The sequence below is a fragment of the Anomalospiza imberbis genome, chromosome 3 (genome assembly GCF_031753505.1).
Source record: "Anomalospiza imberbis isolate Cuckoo-Finch-1a 21T00152 chromosome 3, ASM3175350v1, whole genome shotgun sequence".
NCBI lineage: Eukaryota > Metazoa > Chordata > Aves > Passeriformes > Viduidae > Anomalospiza > Anomalospiza imberbis.
The window spans coordinates 58,772,947-58,788,189 of record NC_089683.1 but is presented as its reverse complement, the minus strand read 5'-3'; the positions used below and the strand labels follow the sequence as shown (position 1 = coordinate 58,788,189).

Below are 15,243 nucleotides of genomic sequence, written 5' to 3'. Positions count from 1 at the left end.
CACTTTAGTAGAAGAGCAGTAGAAGTATAAAAGGGAATGTTACTCAAGATTGTTTTTGGTACCACACAAACAGGGAAAAAGAGAGAGCTTAGGAAAAAATTCAGAATTTACTAATAATGTATGTTATGAAACACAGGGATAGGAAGGAGAGAATTACTGAAGGAGGACAGTTTTGCAGTTTAAATAGATAGAAGGAAAAATTATTGAGGTGGGATGAAAGTTTAGTTGAATTTATTCAATCTCTAAGCTTAATGCTCTCTTGATTAAAAAAAAAAAAAAAAAAAAAAAAAACAAAAAACCCAAAAAAAAACACCCACGAGCAGAAATTCAGAAATCTATTTAGTTTTTCCTGGTCATTAGTCTTCCAGGGTCAGGATTCCAAGAAAAATTCTCGTTAGAAATCACTATGCAGTTCCATTCAATTTTCATCTGTTTAAACCTGAAATAGTCCAATAACACCAACTTAAAGCAGCCCTTGGAATTCAAGAATTCTCCCCATGTTCTGAGCTGGACTTCTTGTTCTGAAACTTATTTATTCAAGGACAAGTCTTCACCCTGGAACAGGTTGATCAGAGAGGTTGCCCAGATGGTGGGCCATCCCTAGGAATGTTCAAGGTCAGGCTGGATGGGGCTCTGAACAACCTGATCTAGTTGAAGATGTCCTTGCTCATTGCAGAGCAGGTGGACTAGATGGCTTTTAAAGAACCCTTCCAACCCAAATCTTCTGTGTTACTTAGTTCAGTATTTTCATGGGTGTGGAAAAGGCCTGTTCACTCAGTGCACTCTCCTACCAGTACATGCATAAGTTATGTGTACTCTAAGAAGAACAGTTGTCATCTATTAGTCAAACACACAACTAAATTACTTAGATTACTTGGGGGGTTTGATGTATGTGAGCTCATTAAAAAAGAAAAAAGAAACAAAACAAGAGAAAACTTTTTTTAACAAATATTAAAGTGAACTGATAAAGGTACATAAGATTTAAAAATATTGTGTGGCATGAATAAGCACTCATCTTTTCTTAACCAGCAGCTATGAATGCAGGACTCTCGGCACTTAAAATATACTTCTGTTACATGATAAAGGAAGACTTTACAGAAGAACTCACCATCTAAGTGAAGTTTCTCTGAAAACTTCCAGAAATGCATTCTGTGAAAATTTTTCTTCGGGGTGTACTTAATACTGCCATTTCTTTTTCTTTACAGGGTAAAGAAGTTGAAGGAAACCCTTGTTGCAGTGCAGCAGCTGGATAAAAACATGAGTAGTCTGAGATCTTGGCTTGCCCACATTGAGTCGGAGCTGTCCAAACCTATCGTCTATGAAACTTGTGACTCTGAGGAGATACAAAGGAAGCTAAATGAGCAGCAGGTAAAATACAACACACTTACCAGGTGAACAGTGACATGGGGAGAGCCAAAGTAGAGTGTCCTTGGGCTGCCCATACCCAATTCAGTTGAGAGGGCATGAGGCAAAATGCTTAAATATCAAGGCAAGTGGTACTTACTGTGTCACTTATAGAGCCTTCTGCTGGCCTTGACATCGAATCCACCAGGAGCTGATTGACATTTCCAAGAAAGGTAAGGCACCAAGAGATGTAACTGTAACAAGTTATTGCAATTGTTTTTCTTTGGGGCTTGTGGTTTTTGTTTGTTTGAATTGTTGAATTGTCTGTTCCCAGAGGCAAAACTGACACCTATTAGACCTTGCAAATTTTGCAAATGCTTGAAAATTACTATTTTTAGCCACCTTTCTAACTCAGTTTTATTTTGCAGCTTGTTTGAGAGTCACTTTGCACGCAAAGATGCATGAGCTATACATGTGAAGTTAAAATTGGTTGGTTTATACTACACAAAGCCTTTATGCAGTGCTAGATTAAAATATGTAGAAAAATGTGAATTCAGCCAGTTTTTGGCATTGAAAGTAATGTTACTTCTAAGATTATTTACTATACTTTCTCCTTCCTGTTACACTTCACTGCCCAGTGAAGTTTTACGTAGAAACACATTGCTGGAGAGAACTGCTGTCCTTTGTGTTCCTGTTGGTTATTTATTGGAAAAAATACCTTTCTGTTTCCCACTGGAGAGGAGTTAGATGTTCTCCTGGGTGCTTTCTCCAGAGGAGAAAGAAATGCATGGGAAGAGGAAAGACAGGATATTTTGTGGATAATTTATGAAGAGTACAAATGGACATTTTGCTCCTTTAAGCTGAGGGTAGAACTGAGAGCCAAGAACTCCCTCAGAGATTTTGCCAGCTCCTCAAATGATTTGCTACTGCTCTATTCAGAATTACTTATTAATATTTTATATAGAATTTACATAGGGATAATTATTTAAAACACAGAAGTGTCACTAATGAATGGTGTTTCTGAGACAATAAAATGCTGGGAAGGGCTAAGCATTGACACCAACAAAGTAGGCAGTTGTTATTATTCACTAGAATTCCCATGCAGACATCCTGTCCAATCCCAACCAATTCTTGGGGGATTTATTTTGGGCACAGAGAGTGTTATATCTCTGCCTTCCACTGGTTCCTTCTGGTGACAGCATGCAGTGATATTCTGTAGACGTGAGAGTGGTTTAGTTTGAACTCTAACGGGGAGAAATAGAGGTGAATCTTACCTTGGGTGGATGCCCTATTTGGAAACATGGTGATGATTTGAGATGATAACAATAAAAGACATGGGTATAATAATAATAGTTTTAAAAACCCACCCACTTTCAATGCATGGCAACTAGCATTTTTATTAGTTGGAGGCTATATCACTATCCACAACACTTCAGAAGGCTACCTTCTCAAATACTTTGTTCCCTGTCTCTTCTGTTAGTGACTTTGTGTTCTTTTCCATTTTTGATCTTCCACTGAGATCGTGTTATCTTCCCAGTTGTTCATATGCAAAGTTAGGTTAAAGATGTTATGTTGTGAAAGAGGAGACACAAATTCCATTTATGAAATCTATTTCTCAGCCTCTACTTCAGCCAAGCATCAGCTTTGCAGATTGCTGGTCTCTAGTGAAATTAAAAATGCAGTTGATTCTGGATATCCTGGGGGAAGGTAGGGTAACGTCAGTGCAGTGTTTTCCTGGAGTAATTAACTTCATTTAAAGGATTACTTGTTTGTTTGTTTTCTCAATCTCCTACCTTTTGAAATGTGAAAAAATGATGTTTTCTTCTGGGCAAAAAAAAAGGTTGTATATGGGTGACAGCAGTGCATAAAAGTGACATTCCTTTGTGAACTAACCAAAGGCTTAATGTTCTCTAATAAACATAATAAATTTTAAAATCTAGGAAATAAATATTAGACTATGGAGAATAAATAGTCTAGACACTGCTTGTGGAAATGTTCTGTAGGTGAATTAAAAAAGTGTAATTCTTATGAATGCACAGGACCCATAATTCTCACTACTGCTTTACTCCAAAACATTGGAAAGGAGATCGCGTTACCTGCACTTACTTAACCTCAAGTCTCATAGCTGTCTGGAGTGTGTGTTTCATAAAGGGTGACATCTGATTATAGTATCCACCCTTCTGTAATAGTTCAGGGCAGATAGAAAGAAAAATAAGTATTTTGACATCATGATAAAAGTATTTTTCAGGCAAGTGAAGTGAGAAGGCCGTTGCTGAGGAAGAAGAGATTGTGATTTTCCACTCAATGTTCTAAAGTAGATGTTTACAAAATAACTTTCTAGTTGAAAAGATGCAGTAGATTACTTTATTAAGTGAAAGCCAAGTTATTACAAACAACCAAAAAAAAGAGATTGGTATAGAACCACCTTGTTCTATTTCAAATTTCCTGAGATTTTAATTCAACATTTGGATCTCATTTCCTGCTGGAAGACATTTTCATGTTGCTAGCTGTAAGAAAAGTTCCTGTAGTTAGAGGAAGTTACACCTTAAATATGTGTAGACACAGTGTATTGACACAGTATTTCCCTTTGCATGCCATAGTTTACTTCAATAGCAAAATTGTAGAGCAGTTTACTCATGCTCAAACTGCCACATTCTCCTACGTAAACATCCACATCTCTAATTGTCCTATTGGTTCCTTTCTTCATCTGAATCAGAATTAAACCTAGTATTCTAGATGCAATATAGCACTTTTTGATGCAGTGGCATTATTATTTCTTAGTCACAGTTGGAATTGGGTTGTCTTGGCTTTGTTATTGTCTATACTGATTTTTCCATATAATCTTCTTACAATTTATAAAAAATGTAGACAAAATTCAAGCAGAGTTTCTTTTCATTGCACTGTTCCAACAGCAACGGCCAATTACTTCTGTGGTTTGTCTTTAATCTGGTGATCAAAACTAACATTATCATCAGTGTAGAACAAACCAAGAAACTGTCAGGAAAAATAATACTGATCACAAATGCTAAGACAGTGTGAGTGCATTTTCTTTAGGTGTCTGGAATTTTTGTTTTCTATTTTCAATGAAAATACTATTGAACTGGAAACTTGAAGGAAGAAAAATCTCTTACACGTGCACTGTTCAACATGTGCTGCTGTGCCAGTCTCTATGTCAGATGTGCCACTTTGGAGCTATCTCATATGGGGAACAGCATGTTCAAGAAGAGTCCCTCTGCCAAACCCTTGCAGTACATAAGAATGTACTTCCTTGTCACACTTCTTTTACTAACATCTGCTTTACATTCTCTGTGATAATGGGAAAGGGCTGAGAATAATTATACCATTTATTGGTGATGTTGGTTAAATGTGTGTGAAAGATGCTCAGCTGAGCATGCAGAGCTCTGGCAGTTTGTCCCAGTTAATGGTTTGGTGTTCGTAGTCCCTGGGAGAGCTGTGCATGCTGCCAGGTTCTCCTGGCCTCGTTGATAACATTGCATCACCACTTGCGTAGATGCACTCTCTTAATTGGTATTACTGGATGTTTTACTTCTCTTTGCAAGCTTTTTTCTTTTTTTAAATGAGTGGAAGATAAATATATTTGCATGCATGCATGTTTAGCAACTTCTCTTAAGAACTAATCTCTTCACCTGCAGGAACTCCAGAGGGACATAGAGAAACACAGCACTGGCGTGGCATCTGTTCTCAATCTTTGTGAAGTACTTCTTCATGACTGTGATGCTTGTGCCACGGAAGCAGAGTGTGACTCTATCCAGCAGGCTACACGCAATCTGGACAGAAAGTGGAGAAATATTTGTGCAATGTCGATGGAAAGGCGACTTAAGTAAGTCTAAAACACCTACAGATTAGTATTTCCTTCTGCAGCAGAAATACAGGATGGGATGTATATTATATGGTTGCAGAGTAAGGTTCAGAAAAAGATCATACAATGAGTAGAAGCCAATACCTAGTATGCTTCTATGAAAAAAATGAAATTTTGGGTTGCACATGCCTTTATACAAAGTACAGATAACAGTCATCAAATTTCACTCACAAGTCCTTTAATAGAATTATTTATTATTTCCCATGCTTTGTAGATATGATGAGAGAGAAACTAGAGAAAGTTTAGATGATAGCAGTGACTCCAAGAGATGTAGGAAACATGACCTAAAAGGGAGGTTGTAACACTTAAATTTACACAAGAACTACTGAGATTGTTGGGAAACTTGTTATTGAATGGGTGAAATGTTATTCTAGGTATTAGGGACTTATATGTAGCCAGTTTTCCTCAGTGCTTTCTCTCATATCTGACTTTGTTCATATGGAAGAATTTTATGACTGAGCACTTACATGGAATTTCTTCACCTCTCCACCTTAGCTGTGCTGAGCAAATGAGGGCCACAGCACCCAGGATTCTTGGGTGTAGTCTGGGCACATGCTTAGGCCATAATATCCCAAAGATTCATTGCTTTCTATTCCCACACAGGATCGTTTGATGATTTCAACAGCAATAATGATGTAGGTTAATGATGTGGGGCAGTGCTATGTACTATGTGCTGACTTAGTAATGAGACATGTTTACAGATTTAAACTCCTATATTTTCTTTAAGATATTTCCTTTAACTTTGTAAGTTATGAAGCTTATTTCTGTCATGTTTATACAGTCATATAAAAAACTCTAGGAAGAATTTGATGTTTCAAAATGCTGAATTGAACTTTTCATGATCTTTTTTTTTGTGGAATATTCTTAATGTATTTAGTAAAGTTTCTTGTTTATTTTTTGCAAAACATTTATTGCCTTTAAGTTTGAATCTAGATCCATAGATTCATATCTTTAAGTAATTTTATACTATTGCCATGGAAATTCTTGAATTGAATATATCTGTAACTTTTGTGTTGCAAATTCGACTTAGAACTACATTTATAAGTTCTCTCTTCGACATAGTCTGTCATGAACATACATGGGCGTTCATAACTTTGTGTCCAATACATCAATTCAGACCTATTTTAAGTTAATGTGGAACTATTTTACTTTCTTAGAATGTACACATTATGCTTTGGTGGATTTGTACTGGTACGTTAACTGAGCTATCAGTATTTAAGATCTTTATTGTACTAGAAAGTTATTTGTATTAAAGAGCAGCTTTACTGATGTCACTGGCACTGCATTTCAGAAGTTATTTAGTGTGTGCTCAGCTTTTTAGAGCTCCCATTACAAACGTAAAACTTTTTTTTATACTGATTCCAAAATTAGATGCATTAAAAAAAAGCCTTCATCTTATTCTAGCTCAGTCTGGAATGAGCCAGGCTTCCTTGTGGTTTGTTTATCAGTCTGGCTGACTGAGTTAGATTATTAGTCAGTTATTGTCTGGTGCAGTGCTAGTTTGCTGTTGCAGATGACAGGTTAAATTTCTGTAGGTCAGCTGGCCATCAGTCAAAAGCATTCTCTAATTTTCCGTTATCTGTTGCAGAATTGAAGAGACCTGGCGGCTATGGCAAAAATTTTTGGATGACTACTCTAGATTTGAAGAGTGGCTGAAAACCTCTGAGAGGACAGCTGCTTTCCCAAGCTCCTCTGGTGTGCTTTACACTGTTGCTAAGGAAGAACTGAAGAAATTTGAGGTGATTGATAGTGGTTGAAATTCAATACCTACTGATCACATTGCGGCAGCCAGCTGGTGTTCTTCCTTCCCATAACCAAGTTACAGCAGAGATGCTGTATTAATAAAGTGGAGTTGATGATTTTGTAACTGTCTTCAGTACAAGTTCCTAAGATAAAAAGACAGTGGAAAGTGGCAACTGGAAGTTTGTTCACCAAAACCAAATTCCTCACCTTTTATATTTCCGCAATTTTTTAGTGTGTCCAGTCAGTTGAGTTCCATAGTCTTCCTAAATCTCCCTTCACCAAGTGCCTCTTTGAATGTATGCTGCATGGAATCAAATCAAGCTTTTGCTTTGATTTTATCTCTCCTCTTCTTTCCATAACTCTCTGAAGCCAGCTCTCTGAAGTCTCTTGTATAATGCAGAATATCCCCGCTTTGGATACTTATACATGAAATTCATATTCATGTAAATATTGTTGTGTCCACATAGTGTCCGCTGTAACTTAAAAAAGTTCAGCATGCTTCAAAACTGACAAGCTGTCCCATTGGTCAGTGCTTAGGAGCTTGTTGCATGACTCAGTTATGTCCACTGCGATGTGGGGGCTTGTCTCATAGTTACAAGGGATTGTAAACCTGTGTGTAAAGCACACACACACGTCGCCTGGTGAGTCACAGAGGAAAATCTTTTGCCTGGACTCATATCTGCAAAGACTGTGTCAAGATGGGGGAGAAGAAAGAGAGCAAATTATTTAGGCAATTCCATAAACATTCAAACACTGTAAAGTATTTGCTGTGAAGGAGAAATGCAAATTTTAAACAATGTCTAAGCACAGTTGATAGGTTTTGGTTTAATGCTTAAATCAAAAACATAACCTGTGAAGTGCTGTGTTCTATAATTGACATTCACATTTATGAATGTACTGGCCAGGTTTTGGTTTCAGACAGACTTCATTAGGCAAGACTTCATTATGGCCAGGTAGATTGCCATAGTATAGAAATGTTTGCTTACTGGACACAAACACTCTGCCTCAGAGCTCTTTCACATTGTCCCTCTATGTGGTGATCAGGATTTAAATCTCTTATTTAGTAAGTCTCTGTATGAGAAGCCAAGTATATCACAAGTATATTGACTCTTTGATTTTTACAGCTGAATTGACTTTGCTCAAAGTCTGTTTCATTGAACCTCAGTTGTTATGATAACCTTTCCTCTGCAGCAGACTTGTGGATTTTTTACTGTCTATAGAGTGTCAGCAGGAATAAGATGCAAAGAGAACAGTGTAGCCTCTTCAAAAGCCTCCTTTCCCTGTAGTTTGATTCTTTCTCATTTCTCCTTCTGTTTTTTTCTTTTTTTTTTCTCCTGAGCATCTGATTTCTTTGCCTACCAAATAGCAGGAAGGCAATGTGGTATTCAAATCCAGTGGCATTCAGCAGCTTTACTGTAAATTCAGTATGAAGTCAGCCACTTACAAATACTAACAGAAGCAAGTTTCTGCTTTAACTAGGCATTTTTTTCTATTTTCTTCTCCATATCTGCACTTTAATTTAAAAATCAACACAGAACAAAAAGATCTCATCAGACCATATAGGAACCTTTCAGTTTATGAGCACAGAGGTCAGAGATGGCTCTCACTGACTTCACTGTACAAAAACAAACTCCTTGCTCTCCAGTAGTTTATGGAGAAATGAAAAGAGGTAACAGGAAAGAATGCAACAGATGAATTCTTGGGTAGCTGAGAAGAAAACATGGAAGGCAAATAAGCAGCTGTCCTTTTGCTGGAGAAGGCTTGGTAACAGGTGAAACAGCAGCTGCACACTTTTAGATTTCATGATCCTAGTAAATACAGTCAGAATTGTGCCTCTAACATAGGAATACTTGTGCATTTTTATATTAATTCAGTTCTGCGGATCATTTCACAATAGCTGCAAGTGCATTTGTTCTTTTTTGGATGTCCCCTACCCAGTTTGATGGCCATTCAATGAAGAGAATAATTATGTTGAGAGGACTCTACAGAATCTTATCTTTTTTTCAACCAGTTCCTTTACTTTCTTCTCTGGTATTACAGCAGAAATGTGCTTATCTCATTATAGCTTTGAATGGTGCAGTATGAAGTGTATATCTTTTTAGGAAGCAAACTCACATGTTTAATTAAAATTTCTCTACAGAAGTATATAACCTATCCCAGTTTTACAGTCCTTATTAAGGGAGGTGTCTAGTTTCGGAAGAGATTGACTGTTTTATTGCATTGTGAGGAATATCAGACAGCAAGTTTGTAGAACTACAGTGGGATCCAAACCCTACTTGTATTCAAAAGAGAGCTGGTGAAATCTAGGTTTTTAGGTCTTCCTTTGATGTGATGTGACATGATAAAAACAAGTAGATTTTTGAAAAAATATTCTGTTGTTGTTGATAGTAGTAGTAATAGAAGTATAAATTCAGTCATTTCTTTACAAGGTACTTCCTCCAAGCTTCATGATTGCTAGTCACAACATAAAAGCCATGGGCTAACTCACCTGTGCACCTCAGCTGCATCACTGTGGTTCTTGTAAAAGCAGAGCAAGCACCAAAAGTACATGCTGCAAACATTTGCCAGAAATAAGTTGGCATGGATATTTGGGACGTTTTCTTTTCTGTGAATATTTTAAGACAAAACTTATTTGCACACCAGTATACTAAATATAAAGAGATGTCTCATTTAGTATCATGTTTCAGAATAAACAATTGCTCAAATCTCTTCAATGTTTGCATTTCAGCAAATTCAATATGTGTAAAGAAATCCAATGAAGCCACAGGAATCTTGGAATTCTGTTCCTTTTTTTTTTTTGAGAAGAGTTTCATGTTCATTGTTTGTACTTCTGTTCTCAAATACAGAAGCATATAATTTCACAGAAAGAAGAGCTAGTTTTCTTATACTGATTTTGCCTTTGTAATGGATATTCATGTTGCAATTTCTCATTCAGTGAACCGTGTCAGTTTTATGAACTTTTTGGGGTTTTTTGTTTTTTTGGTTTTGCTTTTTTTAATCAAAAGACAGCATCTCTGTAGGGTAGCCCTCAGGAGATGTCTCCAACTTGTGGAATTCATTGGCTTACGTAAGTCAGAGTGCAGAAGAAGGGTCAAAATAAGGCAAGAGATATATATAGGTATCCTGATTTCAGTAATTAAAATTCTGAAGGTATCTTTTGTTCATACTACTTTAGGCTTTCCAGAGACAAGTGCATGAAAGCCTGACTCAGCTGGAGCTGATCAATAAGCAATATCGGCGCCTGGCACGGGAGAACCGCACTGACTCCAACGGCAGCCTCAAGCAGATGGTTCATGAGGGGAACCAGAGATGGGACAATTTACAAAAGCGAGTTACCTCCATCCTACGCAGGCTAAAAGTATTTTTCCATTTTTAAGACTTCAATTTCATTACTCTAATTATGAATCAAGGGTACTTCAGCAGCTTTCAGTATAATGCATTTGCACAGTGGTTTTGAGGGGATTTCTACCTTTGGAAGAGGAAGGAAGCTCATCAGTTCACTTAGTTCAAAGTAAACAAATAGGCTGTAGGCAAATGCTTGGTGACATCAAACACCACCTCCCTCGTGGAAGATGACTTTCATAGGTCAGCTAATTGCAGGTCTTGATGGTGTTACCTCTAAAGGAACTTCAGAAAGCATGTAGGAAATGAAAGAAGAAGGTGTACTGAGTTTAAATTGGGTTTGATGGGGATGAAAGTAATTTTCCTACTATTGCTGAGGGTTTTCATATTTCTGTTCAATTTTCCACCCTCCAGCATTTTATTGGCCAGCGGGAGGAGTTTGAAACAGCACGTGACAGCATCCTGGTATGGCTAACAGAAATGGACCTGCAGCTGACCAACATCGAGCATTTCTCAGAGTGTGATGTCCAAGCAAAGATAAAGCAACTTAAGGTAAAGAACGATAGTTACATGAAGAATGTAAAGAATGGGCAGTTACAGAAAGAGGGATGAAAGAAGGAAGGGGAAAAAAATCATGCATAGTGGGAAAAGAATTTTAAGAAACATTATGCAGAAATGCAGCCTGATATGGTTCCTTTACTTGCAAGCCAAGACTTCAACCTCAAAAGTTAGGAGTTATGTCAGATTCCAATATATACTTTTCTGTCAAAATAGAAAATCTTTGATCTGTGAAAAATGTGAAAAGAAAAACCAGGGATGAAAGTGTACTTTCCCACATCAAAATAGGAAATATTAGTAAAAAATATTTATGTAAGGTTTCCATTATTGCTAATATCTAACAATTACTACATTTCTCAACCATTTCTGCATCAGAAAGCTCCTTATCTGGAGAAAACAATACAAAATGTCACATTATTCAAAATTCCACTGTGCTAGGTTTAGCCTCTCTGTTCATTCTAGACATTTGATCATTGACATGGCTTGTTTAGAGAAGAGATTTCTTTCCAAATTCAACAAGTAAGGAATGAGATGGTAAACCATGAAGTATCACTGGTTTTGGCTTGAAAGACTATGGAACACTAAATTTGATTTAATTGCTCATGACAAGAGTATTTGGCACAATCCATGTTTGTTACCCACACCATTCTTTCTATAAAACTCTTAATACTTTCATCTTTAATTACCCAGATTGCCCTCATGTTGATTTTGTTGATAAAGCATGGAGTTTTCTTTTACACAGGCTTTCCAGCAAGAAATTTCCCTGAATAACAACAAAATTGAGCAGATAATTGTGCAAGGTGAGCAACTCATTGAGAAAAGTGAGCCCCTGGATGCAGCTGTGATTGAAGAAGAACTAGATGAGCTGCGTCGTTACTGCCAAGAGGTCTTCGGGCGTGTGGAGCGCTATCACAAGAAACTTATTCGCCTTCCTGTGTGTATATTTGCATATGATTTTATTCATTTGCTCCATTGCCAATCTACAAATGTGAGAATGAGGAAAGATGTTGAAATGAAACCTACGTAACTTTCCAAATACCCTGTGGTTAAATTTTGTTGCAACCCTGACCATCTGCCTTCCTTCCATTACATGCTATTTGTGTCCTGTTCAGAGAGCAAGCTGATAAAATCTGGAATTTCTGTAAATCATCATGAAAATGCATGCCAATTGGAGATTTATAAAACTTTATTCATGGGAGTAGCTCTGTGGTACTGGTCATGATAACATCTCCCTGCACTGTCAGATAGTTTGACTGGCAGCTTAGTGAGTTGGTGTTTTTTAAAAACATAATGATAAAATTATTTTACTCATCAGAAGAGACAGAAGTTTGTCTCCAAAATTGAACACAAGTTCAAAAGTGGAAAAGGAAAACAAAAGGAGAAAGTGAAAGGAAAACAATTTTTAGTACCCCAAGTCCTACAGAATGAAAGGAACAAAAAAATACAGGGGTTTCAAAATATGAAATAACATAGTACAAGCCATACTCATGATAAAGATCACTTACATTTTCTATTAATTGTTTCCAAGTGTTTTTCTAACTTAATATTTGCATCGAAGTAACATCAGTAAAAGTCTGGAGATATTTGCCTTATGTGAGACTTTATGTGCCTCAAGTAATTAAAATGAGCTGGCACTTTGATCTTCTTTGTTGTTTTGGTTTTTTAATACACCTTAATAATAATAATGAAGGGAAGGTGCAAAAGGAAATGTGCAAAATGAAAACCCCACCAGTGTGCCTGTCACCTAATGCTACTTTATATCATTGACCCAGGCTGACCATGCAGTGCCTCTGCACGTTTCATTGATCGCTTCTGTTTGCATTATGCTTCTAGCTAACAGATGACGAGCACGACCTCTCAGACAGAGAGGTGGATCTGGATGAATCAGCAGATCTCTCTGACATACGCTGGCATGACAAATCTGCGGACAGCGTTCTCTCCCCGCACCCCTCTTCCAACCTTTCGCTGCCTCTTTCCCAGCCGCTGAGGAGCGAGCGATCGGGGCGAGATACCCCTGCGAGTGTGGACTCCATCCCCCTGGAGTGGGATCATGACTACGACCTCAGCAGGGACCTGGAGACAGCCGTTTCACGGGCACTGCACTCAGAAGAAGACGGAGGACAAGAAAAAGACTTCTACCTGAGAGGAGCAGCTGGCATAACAGGTATGGTGGCAGACTGAGAGCTCTGTTTTTTCTGAGTAAAAAAAAGGCAAATGTTTTATGTGTGATTGTGTGGCCAAGATTCTCATGGAAAAGTACTTTAAATAGCCCCTGATGACTTTAAATAGAGTTTCCTAATTGATCTCAGTGGCCCTCTGGCCTTAAGAGACAGTGATGGAGATTCCTGGATGACGACAGCCTTGGAAAATGGCAGAGGCGTACATGATATGGCAGGGAATTGGCTGCGTATCTATGCATGAGGCCTGCCAGATGGGATATGTCATCTGTAACAGCCCTGTGTCCTAATTTATTCTGACTAGAAGAAACTTTACTGGATATGGCAAAAAGTACAGAACAAACTAATGAAGAAATGCTGTGGAAAAGACCCACAGAGAAAATCATCAAGTGTTTAAGTAAATCCTAACTCTGCCCTGATACAGGCAAGACTCCAGCAAATGAGTGTTTAGTCTGAGGTGGGATCTTGGGTCTTGTTCTCCAGTGAAGTTAGAAATCCTTTCTAAATGTTTGTGCTTTGTGTAATAAATCTTAACAAGTGAGAGTGCCCAAATGGAGCTAACTGTGGGATAAGACATGCCAGTGTATTTTACTCTGATCTTGTGGCTGTCTTTTGATTTCCAGGTCATTGCTCTGGGAATAGTCAGGTTTGCGTGGATCTTAAGAGACTTTATAGCGGCCTCCCTGTGTTTGTGTCTTCATCTTTTTCCTTCTCCAGAGAGAATGTTTGCTATTGGAACAATTTATTTAATCCATCCCATGAAAAGGACTCCTGCTGTAAGGAGACAGCCATTGCTGAGCCATCAATTCAGATTGTGCTTTTATTTTTTCAGATGTAGAGATCCCTGAAACTCTTGAGGCCTATGTAACACTCACAGAAAACGCCCTCAAAAATATCTCTGGTAGGCATCATAAATGACTAAGCATAGCCAGATGCAAATACCATGGTGCACAAACATAACTTCTTTCTCTTCTCCTAGCATCTGCTATCTTTTCACAACTTACAAGATAAATATTTCTTACATGGCAGCATTGGCGTATTAACTTAGAAGTATCCTCCTGCTTTGCTACTGCACTTAAAGGTACCCGTGGGGTCATGGATGAAACAATGATGTCTGAAGATTAGCCATCCCACCTTGGCTAACTAAACTAAACTGATCCTGATCTTATTGGTCTTTTTTCTCTGGTGTCCATCAACCAGACTTAATACATTGTTACATCTTAAAGCAGAAGGAGAAGGTATAGAACAATACCTAATTTGTCAGATTTGCATTTTATTTTTTTTAACACAGCCACATCTTGGATTATCACGCAGATATAAACTTTTAGGTTAGCTGATGTTTCTTGTGATCAAAATGTCAAGTTGAGATACTGTCTTTATCTTAGACTAATATTGGAAAATTATTTTCTTTTCTCATTGCACAAGATTAAACCTTCTGTCTCATTTTTTGATGACACTCTTGGAGGAAATAGATGCATTTGCAAATACTTTTTCTCATTATTTCACAGTTTTCCTCTTTTTAAATAATGACTTTATTGCAGAAAGCAAACAATTAAAATCTTAGTGTCTGTGACACAAGCCTGAGGTTCACTATCCATTTCTATTTACTCCCCAAATTAGTGAAATAATGTTATTGATTAAGGGTATAAGTAATGCAGTACTTATGGATGAAGTGTATTTAGTTTTCTGATCCGTGAAAATTTTTTTAAAGTAATGAGCAAAAACCAATGTTGAGCACTTTCTCCTGTCCATTTGGGATAAGGTGGTGTTATATATGAAAAAAGATTAATCATCCAAGAGGCTCCATTTTCTGTAATTCAGTAGACAGAAGGCTTTCCTTCTCTATTCATGTTTTTAATTGTGTCTTTATGAATAAATTCACACTGTCTTTGTAAACAGATGGAAATCAGGTATAGTGATAGAATATGGATAAGAAGGATCTCATGTGGTCCTCTAGGCTGCAATCTGCTTCACATTAGCATTGTCTGTAGTTAATTTCTATCACAGAATTCAGCTGACCCCTAAAAGGAAACTACAAGTTAGTCCTTCTTCAAAAACATTGATATTGATTCCCGATAGCTTGAATAATTCCTTCTTTCAGATGTGTTAAACATGATCTTTGTCAAGTACATAATTGGAAAAATGCTGTAAATTTTGCTGCTTAGTGTGGTTGCCCAAAGCAGTCATGGACTACTTGCT

At 37.4% G+C, this 15,243-nt stretch overlaps 1 protein-coding gene across 25 annotated transcripts in view; it reads left to right on the top strand.

Moving 5' to 3' along the window:
• SYNE1 (spectrin repeat containing nuclear envelope protein 1) overlaps positions 1-15,243 on the top strand; it is a 289,553-nt gene that overhangs the window by 258,357 nt on the left and 15,953 nt on the right. For 18 of the 25 annotated variants that reach the window (XM_068184611.1, XM_068184610.1, XM_068184615.1 and 15 more), the window contains 8 exons: positions 1,206-1,368; positions 4,998-5,185; positions 6,813-6,963; positions 10,143-10,325; positions 10,724-10,861; positions 11,610-11,801; positions 12,701-13,031; positions 13,877-13,945. In XM_068184611.1, the coding sequence (XP_068040712.1) occupies positions 1,206-1,368; positions 4,998-5,185; positions 6,813-6,963; positions 10,143-10,325; positions 10,724-10,861; positions 11,610-11,801; positions 12,701-13,031; positions 13,877-13,945 (1,415 nt within the window). The remainder of the gene's footprint in view (positions 1-1,205; positions 1,369-4,997; positions 5,186-6,812; positions 6,964-10,142; positions 10,326-10,723; positions 10,862-11,609; positions 11,802-12,700; positions 13,032-13,876; positions 13,946-15,243) is intronic. The other 7 variants (XM_068184631.1, XM_068184632.1, XM_068184617.1 and 4 more) reach the window with 2 other exon arrangements.